This window comes from Accipiter gentilis, chromosome 2 (assembly GCF_929443795.1).
Source record: "Accipiter gentilis chromosome 2, bAccGen1.1, whole genome shotgun sequence".
Taxonomy (NCBI): Eukaryota; Metazoa; Chordata; class Aves; order Accipitriformes; family Accipitridae; genus Astur; species Astur gentilis.
In genome coordinates, this window is record NC_064881.1 from 50,576,548 (window position 1) to 50,590,730 (window position 14,183).

Sequence of the window (14,183 nt, forward strand, 5' to 3'; positions counted from 1 at the left end):
ACCCTCTTCTTGAAATATCAGTAAGTCTAAGGAAAGAAAAAAAAATTACGAAAAAGTGGATTTGATTTCTACTCCCAGAATACTAATGAGAACTTCTCTTACCATCTTTAATTTTTCTCGACTATTTTGTTTGAGATGGCATTAGATCAATGCATGAACTAATGCTTGTGCAAAGATTAGGTAAGAAATTTGCAAGAGGTCCAGCACAAGCTGCATAACCTCCTAAGGAAAAAGCCCGAACAAATTTTAAATGGAAGAGACGCAAGAGAGAATTTAATGGTAATTAAGCACACTGCCACAAGGAAATGGAATAGTTTTCCTAGAAGTCTCTTGTGTTTGCTCAATTATTACTTTTATTATTATTGTTGTTAATATAGTTAAATGAGAGAAATTAGAATAGTTTTTGTCTGTTTCAGAGAAAAAAGGCCCAATCTTTAAAAGCATAAAGCCTATATACACACAAAGACACAAAAATGAAACTCTGGCAAATCTAAAGAATTCTACCTTTTTTTTCTGTTTACTACAAATTCAGAAGTATGTTAGGAAGGAGGATGAATCCTGATCGGTGGGTTTTGGAGATACTGTTATCTGTGAGCTCATGTTACACCTGCAGAACTGCCCTCCTTGGTGGTATGTGCAGACCTTTACTTACGGCTTGGATGTTCAGTTAACAGTATGCAATGCCTGGAGGAAGGCTGAAGAGTACGTCATCAAGATAGATATACTCTTCAAGCAGATCAAGTACCACTGCTGTTGTTCTGCTCCCCATTTTAATTGTTCAGAATGGGATCTCTCCAAAGGCTAAACCAGAAAAAAATTGTAGGATGCTATTTAATATACCTTAATTTTACCTAGTTTGTAAGAGAACACTAATTTATATAAACTTGTCATACAAAACTGGTTTTGAAAAAGCCACCCCCAAAAAACCAACTGGCCAAACAAGAAACAGCAAAGCAGCAACTCATACTGATTTCCACCAACCCAACGAAGCCTTTAAAGTACTCCTGCTACACCTGTGTGGCACTACTTCAGTTACACCACATACTAGAGACCAGATGCTCTGGCAATGATGAGACTACATGAAGCCTGTAGTCATCTCAAATACTTCACTGTCACAATGTTTTAGCAATAAAAATACATAAAGATTAACAAGGCAAACACTCAGATTTACACTAGGATTATGAATTCAAGTGCTATACTGCTAAAAGCCTATATAATTTTCATTTGGTAACAATCAAAACCCCAAAATATTATGTTTTAAGTGAATCAGTTTGGTTTATGTTGCTTGCAACACACTTGCTTCCACTCACCCATTTTGCATTCTAGCAGAATGTGCTTATCTGAACTTGCACAGAAAAACACATTGGAAAACAGTTTAAAGGAGGATAGAGACAAAAATAATTCCTTGCTGCAAACTATGGCGTTGATTTCAAGCACCTTTCCCCTCAGATTTCTTTCTTGTAAATGTTCTAACAAGTTTAAATCAGATTTACAGTCAAGCAGGTGTACACATGGCAGGGGAGGGGATTAATCTATTCAAGTTATATTAAACATGGTATAATGGAAATGCAAACTACTTCAGGCTTCTAGATGACTACTACTACAATGTCAGTACTGGAAGCAGTAACTGTACTTGCATTTGCTCTCTCACGGGCTGGCGACTAAGAATTAAAGTGTGACCTATGCTTCACATTTGTAGTTAACTTCTTGGTCACGACAGCTCAAGCAGTCTACTACAAAGAATGGATGTAATACGTGGAAAACATTAACACCAAGCATAAATGCACCTCTCAGAGGTAGGAAGTCTTTTACGTGTTCTGATAAAATAAAGTGAAAGAAAACTGTCACTCCCCCCTCCCAACATACACTACATGTGTTCAATGAGTACACGCTTTGAAAGGGCAGTCGTATTTAAAATAAACAATTTAGAAGTACAATATAATCCTATGCCATAACATATTTCCTGACATATTAATGTCCTGATATACAGTGAGAATCCACTTTATTTACCTTCTAGTCTCACCAATATTTTTAAATATTTTTGTTACTATTTTTCATTGATTAGCCAGAACAAACATCTCGCTTACGTCTCTAGTCTTTTGAGCATTAGAAGTTCAAAGATATTCTTAAATCATACCAAAGAAAGCAGGTGAACACTGAACCATGAACTAATAAGCTTTTTCCACAAGGAAAACCGGCACATAAACAAAAGTGCAGTTTCATTTCTGATGTCAGACTTTTAAAATATTTGTTCTTTTACTTGAATGGGCAAATTACTGATGGTCTAACTTCTCAAAATTTACTAGGAAATAATGGGCACTTTCCTAGCTGTATAGATGGCTAGCAAATTCCAGCCAGTATAATTAAAAAAAGACAGAGGAAAGCCCATGTTTGTGAAGATGGCAAAATTAGAGAATAGCCCTATGCTAGCACACATGATTTAAGAAGAAATCTATCACAGGCCTCGTATTTTATATACCAGCTGCTACTTTCAAAAGCCATCTGCTTCATTTTTCTGCACATGATTTTTTTATGCAGCTGCAGTATTTCAGAAAAACATTCACTCAGGCTGACAAGCTATCTTGCCAGTGCAGTTAATAAAAACACCATGCTGGATTTAATTTTTTTTTATTAAGAACAAGAATAAAATCACTCTGAATTTAATACTGAACACTTTCCAGGAGTTTAGGGATTTTAAAAAAACTACTTGCTGTGTCTTAAAAATGTATTTTAGGTTTAAATTTTTTAATATCCTTAGAAATTATTAAATAAAATTATCAAACTTTGTTGAATTTTCTTTTCAAGCATAACTACTGTGGAAATTCTTTAGCAACAGTACTATCAAATGGTGTTTCAATAAGGGCGAATACCAATAATGAGCCACTACACTGGCTTTCCCAGCTCATTTAATGTTACCAAGACATTTCCCACAGGATAATCTCCAATTTTTCAGGAGGACAGTTTAAAAATGAGCAATCTATTTCTCTTGCTGTACTTTCAATGTCTATGACCTACTTAAACAACTTAGTCTTCTTTTTCCCCCCTAAATTGGCATTGCTTTGAAAACGGGATTTAAAAAGCACTTCAGTGATTAAGTACCCCCTAAAGAGTTAAGTGCATAACCAAGAAAAAAACCCCACAACTGTGTAAGATATTTAGATAAGCAAACAAAGAAACAAAATGTCTTCTGTACTCCATTTAGTAAATGGCATAAGAATCATAATTATAATAGTTTAACAAAGCATGGAAAACAAAGATTCACATTACACCATTTTCTCCTTATCTATCTGTTCTATCCAGATATTTTTAGCTGGTGTTTTTATATTCAGAAATGATGTACTTGTGCTTAGCTAGTGGCATTTATCTTAACAAATACCAGTTTCCTCTCAACCTTCCTGTATCTGCAACGTTTATTTATTCATTCTCCTTTTTAACAGGTCAGGTGTGTTCCAGCACCTGTGTTTAAACATTCAAGTTTCAAATACCTGAAGGTATTTTGGTGTTTGGTTTTTGTATGTAATAGCTCACCCTCAGCCACCACAGAAACTGCTCGTAAGGATCTTCATTTTACACTAACACACAGCACTCTGGCAACATTGGTCCTATGAAAGTACAGTGAAATTTTTCCTACAATTTGCCAACTTCTGTAACATGAAAGTCCAGAACGCCTCAATATATCCACTGGGAAAGCTGATCTTCAGCAACTACCGATGGGACCAAGGTAACAATTGAAGCATATACCACATTTGTTTTCCCCACAATTTCACGTTCAAAACGAACAATGTTGCTCTGTGTTCAGAATATTCCTGTTCAGACTGCACTCTGCAGCAGGTACCACACGTTAAGTCCACCAAGATCCACGACACAGCTCTTCTGTGATACCCTATCAGACATATTTATCTCAAATATTCTGTGGTTTCCACTGCAATCTTTCTTGTAGCGTTAAATACGCCACAGAAATGCTGTAGCATAGCCCAGGACAGATAAATTATTAGATGAATGCAGAACAGCCACCCAATATAATTGCTTACATCTGTAATCACCAAGCTGCAAAAGGAGATGGCTCCTCCATCTTTTCACAGCAGAGCCCACCCTCATTTACCAACAGCAGGTTCCTGTAGGACACTGAATTTTCTTCACTACAGAATCAGAATAATCAGCTTGAAAGAATAGGGTCTCAAGCCACATTACTACAGCTTCAGAAATCTTACGCAAAATTAACCCTCAAAGATTTGTGCCTCATCTGCTTTGAATGAAGTACCATATGCACAAAAGCCCAAAGCATACTTTTAATGTCATCACTATTTTTAGGAGCCACCTTAATGATCATAATGGTAGTTTTTAAATATGCACAGGAGACACACACATATGTGTTTCCACCCCTATTTACCCATCTAATAATATTAGACTTATTATAGAAGATAAGTCTACATTAGGGAAAATTAAGGCTTTGGCCTCTTCTAGTGGAGTTAAAAGCACAGATTCAGTATCAGGATAACATTCATTTGCCATCTGCCCTCAGCTGCTCCTCCTTCTCGTCTTCCAAGGTCAGAGTCTCTATATTATCTAGAGGTGATCTTTGACATCTCTAACTAATTTTGGAGGCTCCTCTGTTAATAATAAGGGCATTAGAGATGGGGTGAGGGGGGTAATCAACTTCTGACAAGGCATTGTTAGGGACAGAATGGCTAAAAATGATCCCTTCTGTCCGAGTGGGCTGATCTCCAGATGTCACTGCAATATACACTGCTGCCTCTCACATCTTCGATAAAGTAGGACTATACTCCTGGGAACCATATAGTACTCAACCTACTAAGCGTGCCTTGCTAACACCTAATTTTATACTTCTCCTCTGACAGAGAATTTTGCTTTTCCAGAAGAAATGACTCCAAGAATCAACTTGAGTCAACTTGTTGTGGTTTGGTTTTTTTTTTGGTCTGATGCATGTTATATGCAACCTAATACACTACTGATACACTAATCTGAATAACATTTTGTTCAAGATTACTAACACAGACATATCCATGCATCAGTACATGGAAACCTGTCTTGAGCATTTTAAATGTACTGTATCAAATTAAGAGTAATTCACATATGACTGCAAGAAAGCCCACAAGCACTATTTTCACCGCTCTGGTTGACAGGTGGAAATTTTAAATCAAAGCATCCATTTTTCTTTGGACTGGGCTTGGCTGACTATTTAAGAGGTATTTAGGAATACGAGTATGTTTTGCATTCCTATCAGACAGCAATGCTAACAGAAAGCAGACATTTCACACAGAACATTCAGAAGATACCAAAGTAGCTACACAACTATACAAACAGCAAGATCTACAAGAAGAATGTCAGCATAGTTTTGAGAGTGTAAATCAACTTTTATAGTTAAAACATGAGTACTATATGAGGTATTGTGAATTTCAGCAATTTCAAGAAACCAACACCTTGTAAAGGATATCTCGCTTATAATTAGTTTTGTAAGCTGCAACGAGCAGACAGGTGATGTTCAGTTTCATTTATTTAAAAAAAAATAAATTGTATATTTTTAAGCAGCTGCAATTCTAACATTTATTACCACTTCCCCGTAGGGCACAGTTTGTGTGTCAACCATTAACTCTTCCTGAAAGATCTTTTTTTTTGTTTTAAACAGGCTGCCAATTATCAGGAACAATGCCAGCTTTTCTCCCTGTGTCCTTGATTTTCTTCAAAGCTTTTCCTGTCAAAGTCATTTGCTTTAGGTCTCCTATTTTTGTTAGGGTATAAGAGATGTTGTTATTTAATTAGGTTAAAGAGTCTAATTCCCAGTCTGCACTTCAAATTATATCTCATGCACCTAAGCCTTATAAAACTTTAATCATTAAGTTACTGCAGTAATTGCCTGGACTTAAAATTTCCTACATGTTGGGGGACAGTGTTACAAAAATAATTTAATTTGCATGATGCATTTATCCGCCACAATATAAAAGAGAATTTTCATTTAAGGAAATACATTTTAAGTGTTAACATTATCTTTACAGACACTACAGAGACAGAACAAGAAAGTACCATTTGTCTAGAACAAACTATGCTTCCTCTTTCTTTAAAGAATCTTTTTTTTTTTTTTTTACAAAACAAGTATCACTTTTTCTTTTTTTCTTTTTTAAATTTTCTTATGAAAATGAACCTGCATTGTACTTGTCTGATGAAACACAGAATCTCTGTGGCCCAGAATTCAGCCCAATTTTTGCAGAACATCATTTATCTACCCTGACTTTGAGATCATCCTCTCCCTGCTTCCAACTCCTTCTCTGGTGCATTACACAAACTTTGGCTCATTTTAAAAAGCAAACCCAAAGCACGGTCGAGTCCTGTGGTTTCCTTTATTACATGTATGTACACCTCCAGGTCAAAACTCCATGCTGCAGGCTAAATAAGGCAGGACAGAGGAAAATTCTATGCTGATAAAACCAACCTTTTCTTGCTCTTTGGGGTCTACAAAAACCCCAAAAGTTACTTTTAAAGTCTTGTGTGTGAAGCACAAGGACAGCAACAATGGAACAGCTGATGCCTAAGAGCTGGGTCGTAGTACCCCCCCAATACAGATGCTTACTCCCTTTTCATCAAGGGATAAACCATCTCCAATTACTGGAGGCTAACACGTTATTCAAGGATAAATGTGTGCAGGCTCTTGTCCCACAATAAAAGGAAGGCAATTCAAGTAGCTTACGTCTGATTCTCATTACATGAATGTCTTTAAAAGCTGTATTCTATCTTGATGTGAGATATGGCTTTCATTCCTCACTCAACTATTAAGGCAAAAGAGAAGCCTGTCCCCTTTATTTCCACCTCCCAACAGCCATGTGACTGGAACAGAAGGAAAGGAAGACACTCGCAATGAATTTCATCAACACTTATTTAAAGCAACTGGAAATGCTCCTAAAAAGTACAGGAAAAACATGAAGTCTAATTTTCATTACTCGAAAAACTCCAATTTTTAATTCTCCTTTTGTACCTTTATGCTTGTTTCCTCTGAAGTTTTCTTGAAAAATGGTAAAAATTCATACAAAATACAGGTATCTTTATTCTTTTGAGATATACAAAACGGTCAACAAAACAAAAAAAAAGGAGGTTACTTGTTGATAAAAATTAACTTAGTGTGTTTTTACTCAGCAATCCTGTGTACTTCATGTTTAAGGTTTTGGGGGCAGCATTAGAGTTGACTTTGGGGTATACAATACAACGGGACACAATTGAAGGCTGGCACGTAAAACCTATGCAGCAAGCATCTGCCAACTGTGCAGACAACCATAAATCTGGCATTTCCTGATTTTTGAATACTTTAACCTCACAATTCAAACAGCCCTGGGTGGGATCCAATTTGCTTAATTTGGCTGAAATTGTAAGCAGTTGGGCCCAAGGGAATAATGCAGTCAATGGAGTATCACCACCTAAATGCTCCACTTACTGAAAAAAAGAGAAGACACTGCTGAAGACCTGTCACCCACTACCTTTGACACCTTCCAACGGAGGCGGGGGGAAGATACAATTCTAACATTAGCCTGTTGGTCAGAGCTCTCAACTGGGATGTAAAATGCCATGTCTTGAACACACAACTCCTCCAGTCAAGAGAAGTGGCCTAAGCATCAGCCTCTACCCCATCTCAAGTCTCAAAGCTGAAGCACACAAGATGCTTCAACAAACCGCGTGGTATTAATATTAGTATGACTAATTCTGACGTTACAAATAAGTTGCATGATTCCCCCCCTCACACACACTGATTTTAATCCTTTGCTGTACAGATTGCAAGCCAGGGGCACTCTTAGGAAAAGTCTTGTTAAGTGCCCTGCTTTTATACTTCCAATTAGAACAGCTTACGCCCACTGCAGATGGCAGAATGACCGCCACCGATTACAAACGGCTCTATGTCAAGCTACAAACAGTTCTGGTCATAGGTTCTTGATGTGTTCAATACTCTTGAAAACAAAGAATACCCCAAACAAAGAAAGTTCACAGCATCCTTAAAATAGTCAAAATTAAGGAAAAATAAAAAGAAAAAAAAAATCACATATTAAGTCCAAGCTGAGAAGACTTAAATGCTTGCACCAATTTATACAGGGCAATGCACTCACTGAAGTGAATGGGAGTAGTCATGCATGTGAAGTTACAACCCTGTGCCAGTTTTCAGTTTAACAGCCTGATAATTGCGGTTTGGGTTAAACTGTATGAATAAACCGTGTCTGTTGACAGCGATTAAAGTAACATTTTGTTATCTTTACAAATGTTCTGTGCTCTTCTGGAAGATGAAGATACTTGAGGATTCAGTGATCAAACTTTCAGCTTCTTTTCCAACACTACTGCTGCTCTGCAACTCAAATTAAAGAAAAAAATCACATTTTCTAAAACCCATGGACAATTCATGGGTCACAGAGGTCACCATATTTCTTTTGCTTCTCCATGAACTTATTTGATGTTGTACATTTTTAGTTAAGTCAGACAATGTGTTGATTTAGTCACGGGCAGCATCTGGTCCCCAAAATCTTTTTTTCTCATTTATAACACGAGGCAGCAATGTATTTGACTTTTACATCTACAAAAGCCAATGTAATTACAGGAGTGTTATTCTGTTTGTAAAATACCATAACTAGGTCCTATGTTCATTATCTCTAACATGCATTATTTCTGTGCAGAAAGCTCAAGATATGTATGCATGTATGATTTATGTACATTCTGTTGCTCTTGCCTAAATACAGCATGATGTGTCTGAGAGCTGTGGTTAGCAAAAGAGGATGTTAAAATGTTTGCAGTAACGACAGTGAGAAGGGAACAGAATGTGAAAAATTGTCTTTCCTTGTTTTTCCACATTCCCTTGTCTTATGATGCAGTGTTACTGCTCCAATTCTTTTCCTGCCTTCTTTTCATAAGTCAGTGGTGTTGCCTTAACACTTTACCAGATAAAAGTAATTGTCCTAATTTATTCAAGAGGGCAAGTGAGACTTATGGAGCAAAATAGAATCATGGGCAGAGAATGACAGCTGTGTAAAGTTGTGCACCTGATTTCCATAACAATGGAGACCCAAATACCTTGCAGCACCCCAGAAAAAAGAACAGTGACTTTTGAAGAACTGGATTTAGAAATACCTCATGATAAAGTGGAAAAGAGGAAAAGAAAAAAAAAATTATATGGTGCGCAGAGCAAGGAGACAAGAACCTCTCATTTTCATTTTAGAATAGAACTAGGATTCAGGGCATTGTCAGATACACACAGCTGTCGTTTTTGCGTATCAGTTCCTGATGACCTTCATAAACCTTCTTGCTATTCTGAGCTGTTTGTATCTTTTTCTAATGAATTCCCCAAATTTAGTAAAAATGCGTTTCTCGGAAAATGGTAAAAAAAAATATTCCTCTGGCTTCTTAAAGTACTTGCTTGAAGGAAATAATTCTCTTAGGCACAAATGAGAGGACACTGCAGGCTTCCCAGCTGTTGAATAGGTAAATGATGGAGTTCAGGAAATTACTTTGGACCTCATTACCTACTTTTGCATCATGGGAAAGACAAAACTCCTGTGTTTAAAACCAGTATGAACAAAGTCATTTGCTGCTAGAGTAAAAATGAACATGATTTTATTGTTTCTACAAGAACCCCTGGCAGTACTAAAGAGTCACCAAAATCCAGACATTTTTCGGCTGAAACAAGCATATCACACAGATCAGTTAAACTAGAATGCTAAGTCCAGGTAAGCACTGAACTAGAGTTGTCTTCTCGGAAGTCAACTCTGTCATGTATCAACACAAAAATTTCATCACACAGTAAAAAAAAATCAGAAGTCATATACCTAAGGCAGAATGTGTGTGTGTACAATAAAGTACAGAAGGCATTTAAGAAATTAGTATGAGCATGTTGATTCTATATGCTACTTTCAGATGAAGTACTGGACAGAGGAGAGGATTATGTTTTCCACTTTGTAGATGAAATTTTTATCAGAATTACTGTTTCCTGGTTCCTCATCTGCAAACATGCCTGTTCACAAGGGCAGAAGAGTGCCACGCTTTGGACCAGCTCCAGTTATATCCTAATTTTAGGGGGCATCGATCAAGAATTATGGTATGCCCCAAGCAAGTAACCTAAAATCAGGAATTTTGAATCTGGCAGAGACACAACAAAAAGAACAGTAGTTCATGGGAATAGTTTACCTTGCTAGAAGAGCACTTCCTATTGTTGTTCCTTCGGCACTACAACATGCATGACATTAAAACAAAATTCCTCTTTCAAAGCAAAACTCCAGAGCTTTCATGGTATAGTTCCTGAGCTCTGCCATTTCAGCTGACTTCACAAGCCCTCCCCGCCGCCTCTTATTCCCCTTACTCCATCTCTATCATGACAATAACCCATAAAATTACTCCTTTAAATAATCTAGATTAAAACTAATCCTCCATATGGTACTATAAATTATTGCTTAAAACTATGATAAAAAACCATATCTCCTTCACCAACTTGTCACCATTACTAACACAAACTGTTAAACACTAACAATATTTCAGTGTATGAAGATAGACAACGTACCATACAGGCACGGGAGAAGAACCACCTAACATGTAGCAAATAAGTAACTTTAGGTTTGAATTTTCACAGATGCATGGATTCTTACAGTTAGGGGACACTACAACCATTCTAGTCCAGACTCCTCTAAAAGATAGCCCCATGAAGTTTTACTTTGAGCTTGCCAGTCTAAAAGCAGATTAAAATTATTTAAGTCAACAAAATGAAGACTTAGGTGCTTAATTTATAGAAATTTTCACTACTATGCAGTTTTACTAATCAGTAAGATACACTCAAATCAAGAAAATAACGTAACAATATGAGTGGAAAAAACATTCCATGGTTGTAGTGAAACTGCCCACTTATTTGCGCTTCCAAAAATAAAGAAATTCAGCAATTTAATAAAGTGTGAAGTAACTATAAGAGGCCAGCTGGACAACAGTAAATTTTATCAGAGTTAAGACGACAACTGCAGAATTACCTTGTCTTTGGAAAATATTCCTCACCACTTCTCACGGAGAAAGAAGCCATGGACTTCATGCCCTTTCTGCTTTATATATGCAACCTTAAATTTTACCAATTTCTGTTTCTGCAGTAATACATTATCCACATAAACAAATCCAGAATTTGCCAAATTCAGCTAAAGCAGCAAAAATTCAGCAAAAGAGAAAGTGGTAGAACTGAACATACCTGCTGATAGAAAAAATTTAGAGTTGGTTTGTCCTCAGTGAACTGGTTTAGAAATCCTTTTGGCAAATATCTAATTCTCAATTCGTATCTGAAAAGCAAGAAAAAGAGAATTATACTGGTGAGACAAAAATAATAATTGAGATTTCCTCACAAATAAAAGACGTCTTCAAACATTCTTAAAAATAAGGATAAAATCAAAACAAACTCAGAAAACTACAGGAAAACCTTCTCTTTTGACTACTCAGAGAACTAAACTGGAATGTAGTACCTATGATTTCATAAAGATGTTTACAAAGCAAACAAAACCCTGCTGCCTTCTTGAAGCTTCAGTGAGGACTGAAGCATCAACACTTCGAGCAGATAAGCTATCAGGTCCAGATCCATGGGAAAGGAGGCCCCAATTAGGGGACAACAGCAGAAGAGCTGCCACAACAACTGATGTGACTGACCCTCTGGCAACAGCTTTTCTCTTTGGTTATCACAAAGCACAGTACTTAGATCCCACTGCTCCAAGTAAGAGCAGCAACCAATGTTACTCACCAGGGAGCAACATCCTACACACAAAACAAGGGCTTACTCAAGGAACGTGACTCTGCTCCTTCTCTGATCAAGTGCTGTAAATATTCACATCTGAATGTTCCAAGGGTTTTGAAGGGATTTCTCTGTAAAAAGGCTTCCCACTTCCTTATTCATCATCCAGATGCATGCAAAAGCCAAATGAACCAGTTTTCAACATGACAGTCGTATTTTTTGAGTTCACAGTACACCACAGAGTAAGGGAGATTCAGAATTAGCCTTGATCCATGACCTGTGCCAAATTTGTATGCTTTCTCAAACCCTAAACTTATTACAATCCCTAAATTTAGTATCCCTGCTTGTTCTGCAGTAACAGCCCACAGTGTTTGACACACACTGCATTCTTCCTCCTCTAACACATTCCTGCAATAAAATTCTGATAATACATGTCCTCATCCCTTTGGATATGCCAATACAGCTTAACCTAAGTATAAAACGCTTTACAGCCCTTCTCCAAAATAAGCATATTTAACAATCTACTCATGATGGAAAGAGCAAATATTGCAATGTTTCAATCTGTAGGTTTCAGCAGAACAAAAACTTCTTTTCAGCAAGTGATTTGGCTGTCTGTAATAAAGATTTATATGGGTATTTGGTAAAAAGTTACTAGGAGTTACTGCTGCTCAGGATTCCACTGCAAGCAGAAGCTGCAGTATTCTTTGCTTTGAAATCATTGAAAATACATTGTCCTGTTAAAAATCATTAAAATAAGGCAAACATATAGATAGGAACCGCAACACATGCAGACACACTGTATACAAACTATGAATACTTAGAATGACATTTTTTCATAGTATGGCAAGTTTATTTCATAAAGGAAAATGCACGCTCAGTCATCTCGCGCACAGAAAACATGTTGTTACACTAAAAACAGTCTTCACACTGCAGGACATACAAGAGAGGTGGAGAACACCTGAAAGAGGGGAGATTTAGATTGGAGGTAAGGAAAAAATTTCTTACGATGAGGGTGGTGAAACACTGGAACAGGTTGCCCAGAGAAGTTGTGGATGCCCCATCCCTGGACATGTTCAAGGTCATGTTGGATGTGGCTTTGAGCAACCTGGTCTAGCGAAAGATGCCCCTGCCTGTGTCAGGGGGTTTGGACTACAGCATACTTAAAGGTCCTTCCCAACAAAAAACATTCTCTGATACGACGACACAGACAGGTATAAACAAAAAGATTCAAAGTCACAGTTAAGACAAACTCTCAAAAGTTACTCTAATTGAGAAGGCACACAGAATCATCTTCTATGGCTGATCAGCTTTTACATTTAATGATACATAGCAGATATCTAGTTATTCGCTGAAATTTTAGATATTAGCCAACTTGTACTTGCAGGCATTTTAAGTGCTAGGAAGAGAAAGCAGTGCGAGTACACTGTCCAGAAGCAGAAAAGCAGAGCCTGCTCTACCACCCGGCTTCTGCCATATCCCTCAAATCTACTGCTGAACACCACTGCAGAGACCAATATGAAATAAAACAAATCCATGTAAAAAATTACTTGTTTGCATTTTTTTTAGCTCTATGACCTGCTGCATTTTAGTTGTCTTTCTACATTTTGAGATTAAAACCACCACTAGTCTCTGAAAACTGTCCTTATCAATTTCTCATAGTTTCCCTGGTACATTTTCTCCTCCTATTCTCTCCTTGTCCTTTATCTGTTTCTATTTAAATTCCTCTCCCTGGCAGAAGGTTTCCACAACATCTTCCAAGCCTCACTGCATGAAACAGCAAGCAGGAAAAACAGTATTCAAAAGTGAAGACCCAACCTCTGAGCAAAGAAAAGTTGACTGACCAGATAATTGAAGGTGACTGGCTAACTGGTTATCTGTATTGCAGTACCTCCCAGTTAATTAAAACGCTTTCATCTTTTCCCACTGGAGCTCCACTTTGTCAGATCACTGGATGTTAATACAAAATCTGGTACCTATTTTATTACTGCTTTGATAAATCTTTATGAGGGACTAGCAAATACATAGCAAAGGTTGACATGCAACTCAAGGGCATTACCATGGCACAAGAGAATTTATAAATCAGACAGTGAAGTCAGCTAAGGACAACTCAGGATCTTGCAAACTTAAAACTGGCCACTTTTCCTGGGCACAAAGCTACAGCTTTACCTAAATGGATTTCTACATACTTGGTTTGTGTACAAGACAGAATACTAGCACACAGTGCTTCCAGGGGACAGTTAATGGACAACAGATTTTCAGTGATTTCAAAGCAAAGAAAATTAAGTTAATAAGTGTACCTACCCTAAGGAACTGTATTGGGTGCCCAGGTGCCAGCAGCTGGGCAACCTCTTTGAGGAGAGGCCGGGGCTGCCCCGTGCCGGACACAGACGGTTCCAGCAGGACACAGACAGCTCCGAGTGGCGACCATGGAGAGCCCGGGCGGGAGCAG

The 14,183-nt window shown here is 37.5% G+C and overlaps 1 protein-coding gene across 15 annotated transcripts in view; it reads right to left on the reverse strand.

The window, feature by feature from the left end:
- The window catches only part of PTK2 (protein tyrosine kinase 2), a 227,179-nt gene that overhangs the window by 100,791 nt on the left and 112,205 nt on the right, over positions 1-14,183 (reverse strand). For all 15 annotated transcript variants that reach the window (XM_049819633.1, XM_049819642.1, XM_049819634.1 and 12 more), the window contains one exon: positions 11,204-11,291. In XM_049819633.1, coding sequence (XP_049675590.1) covers positions 11,204-11,291 — 88 coding nt within the window. The remainder of the gene's footprint in view (positions 1-11,203; positions 11,292-14,183) is intronic.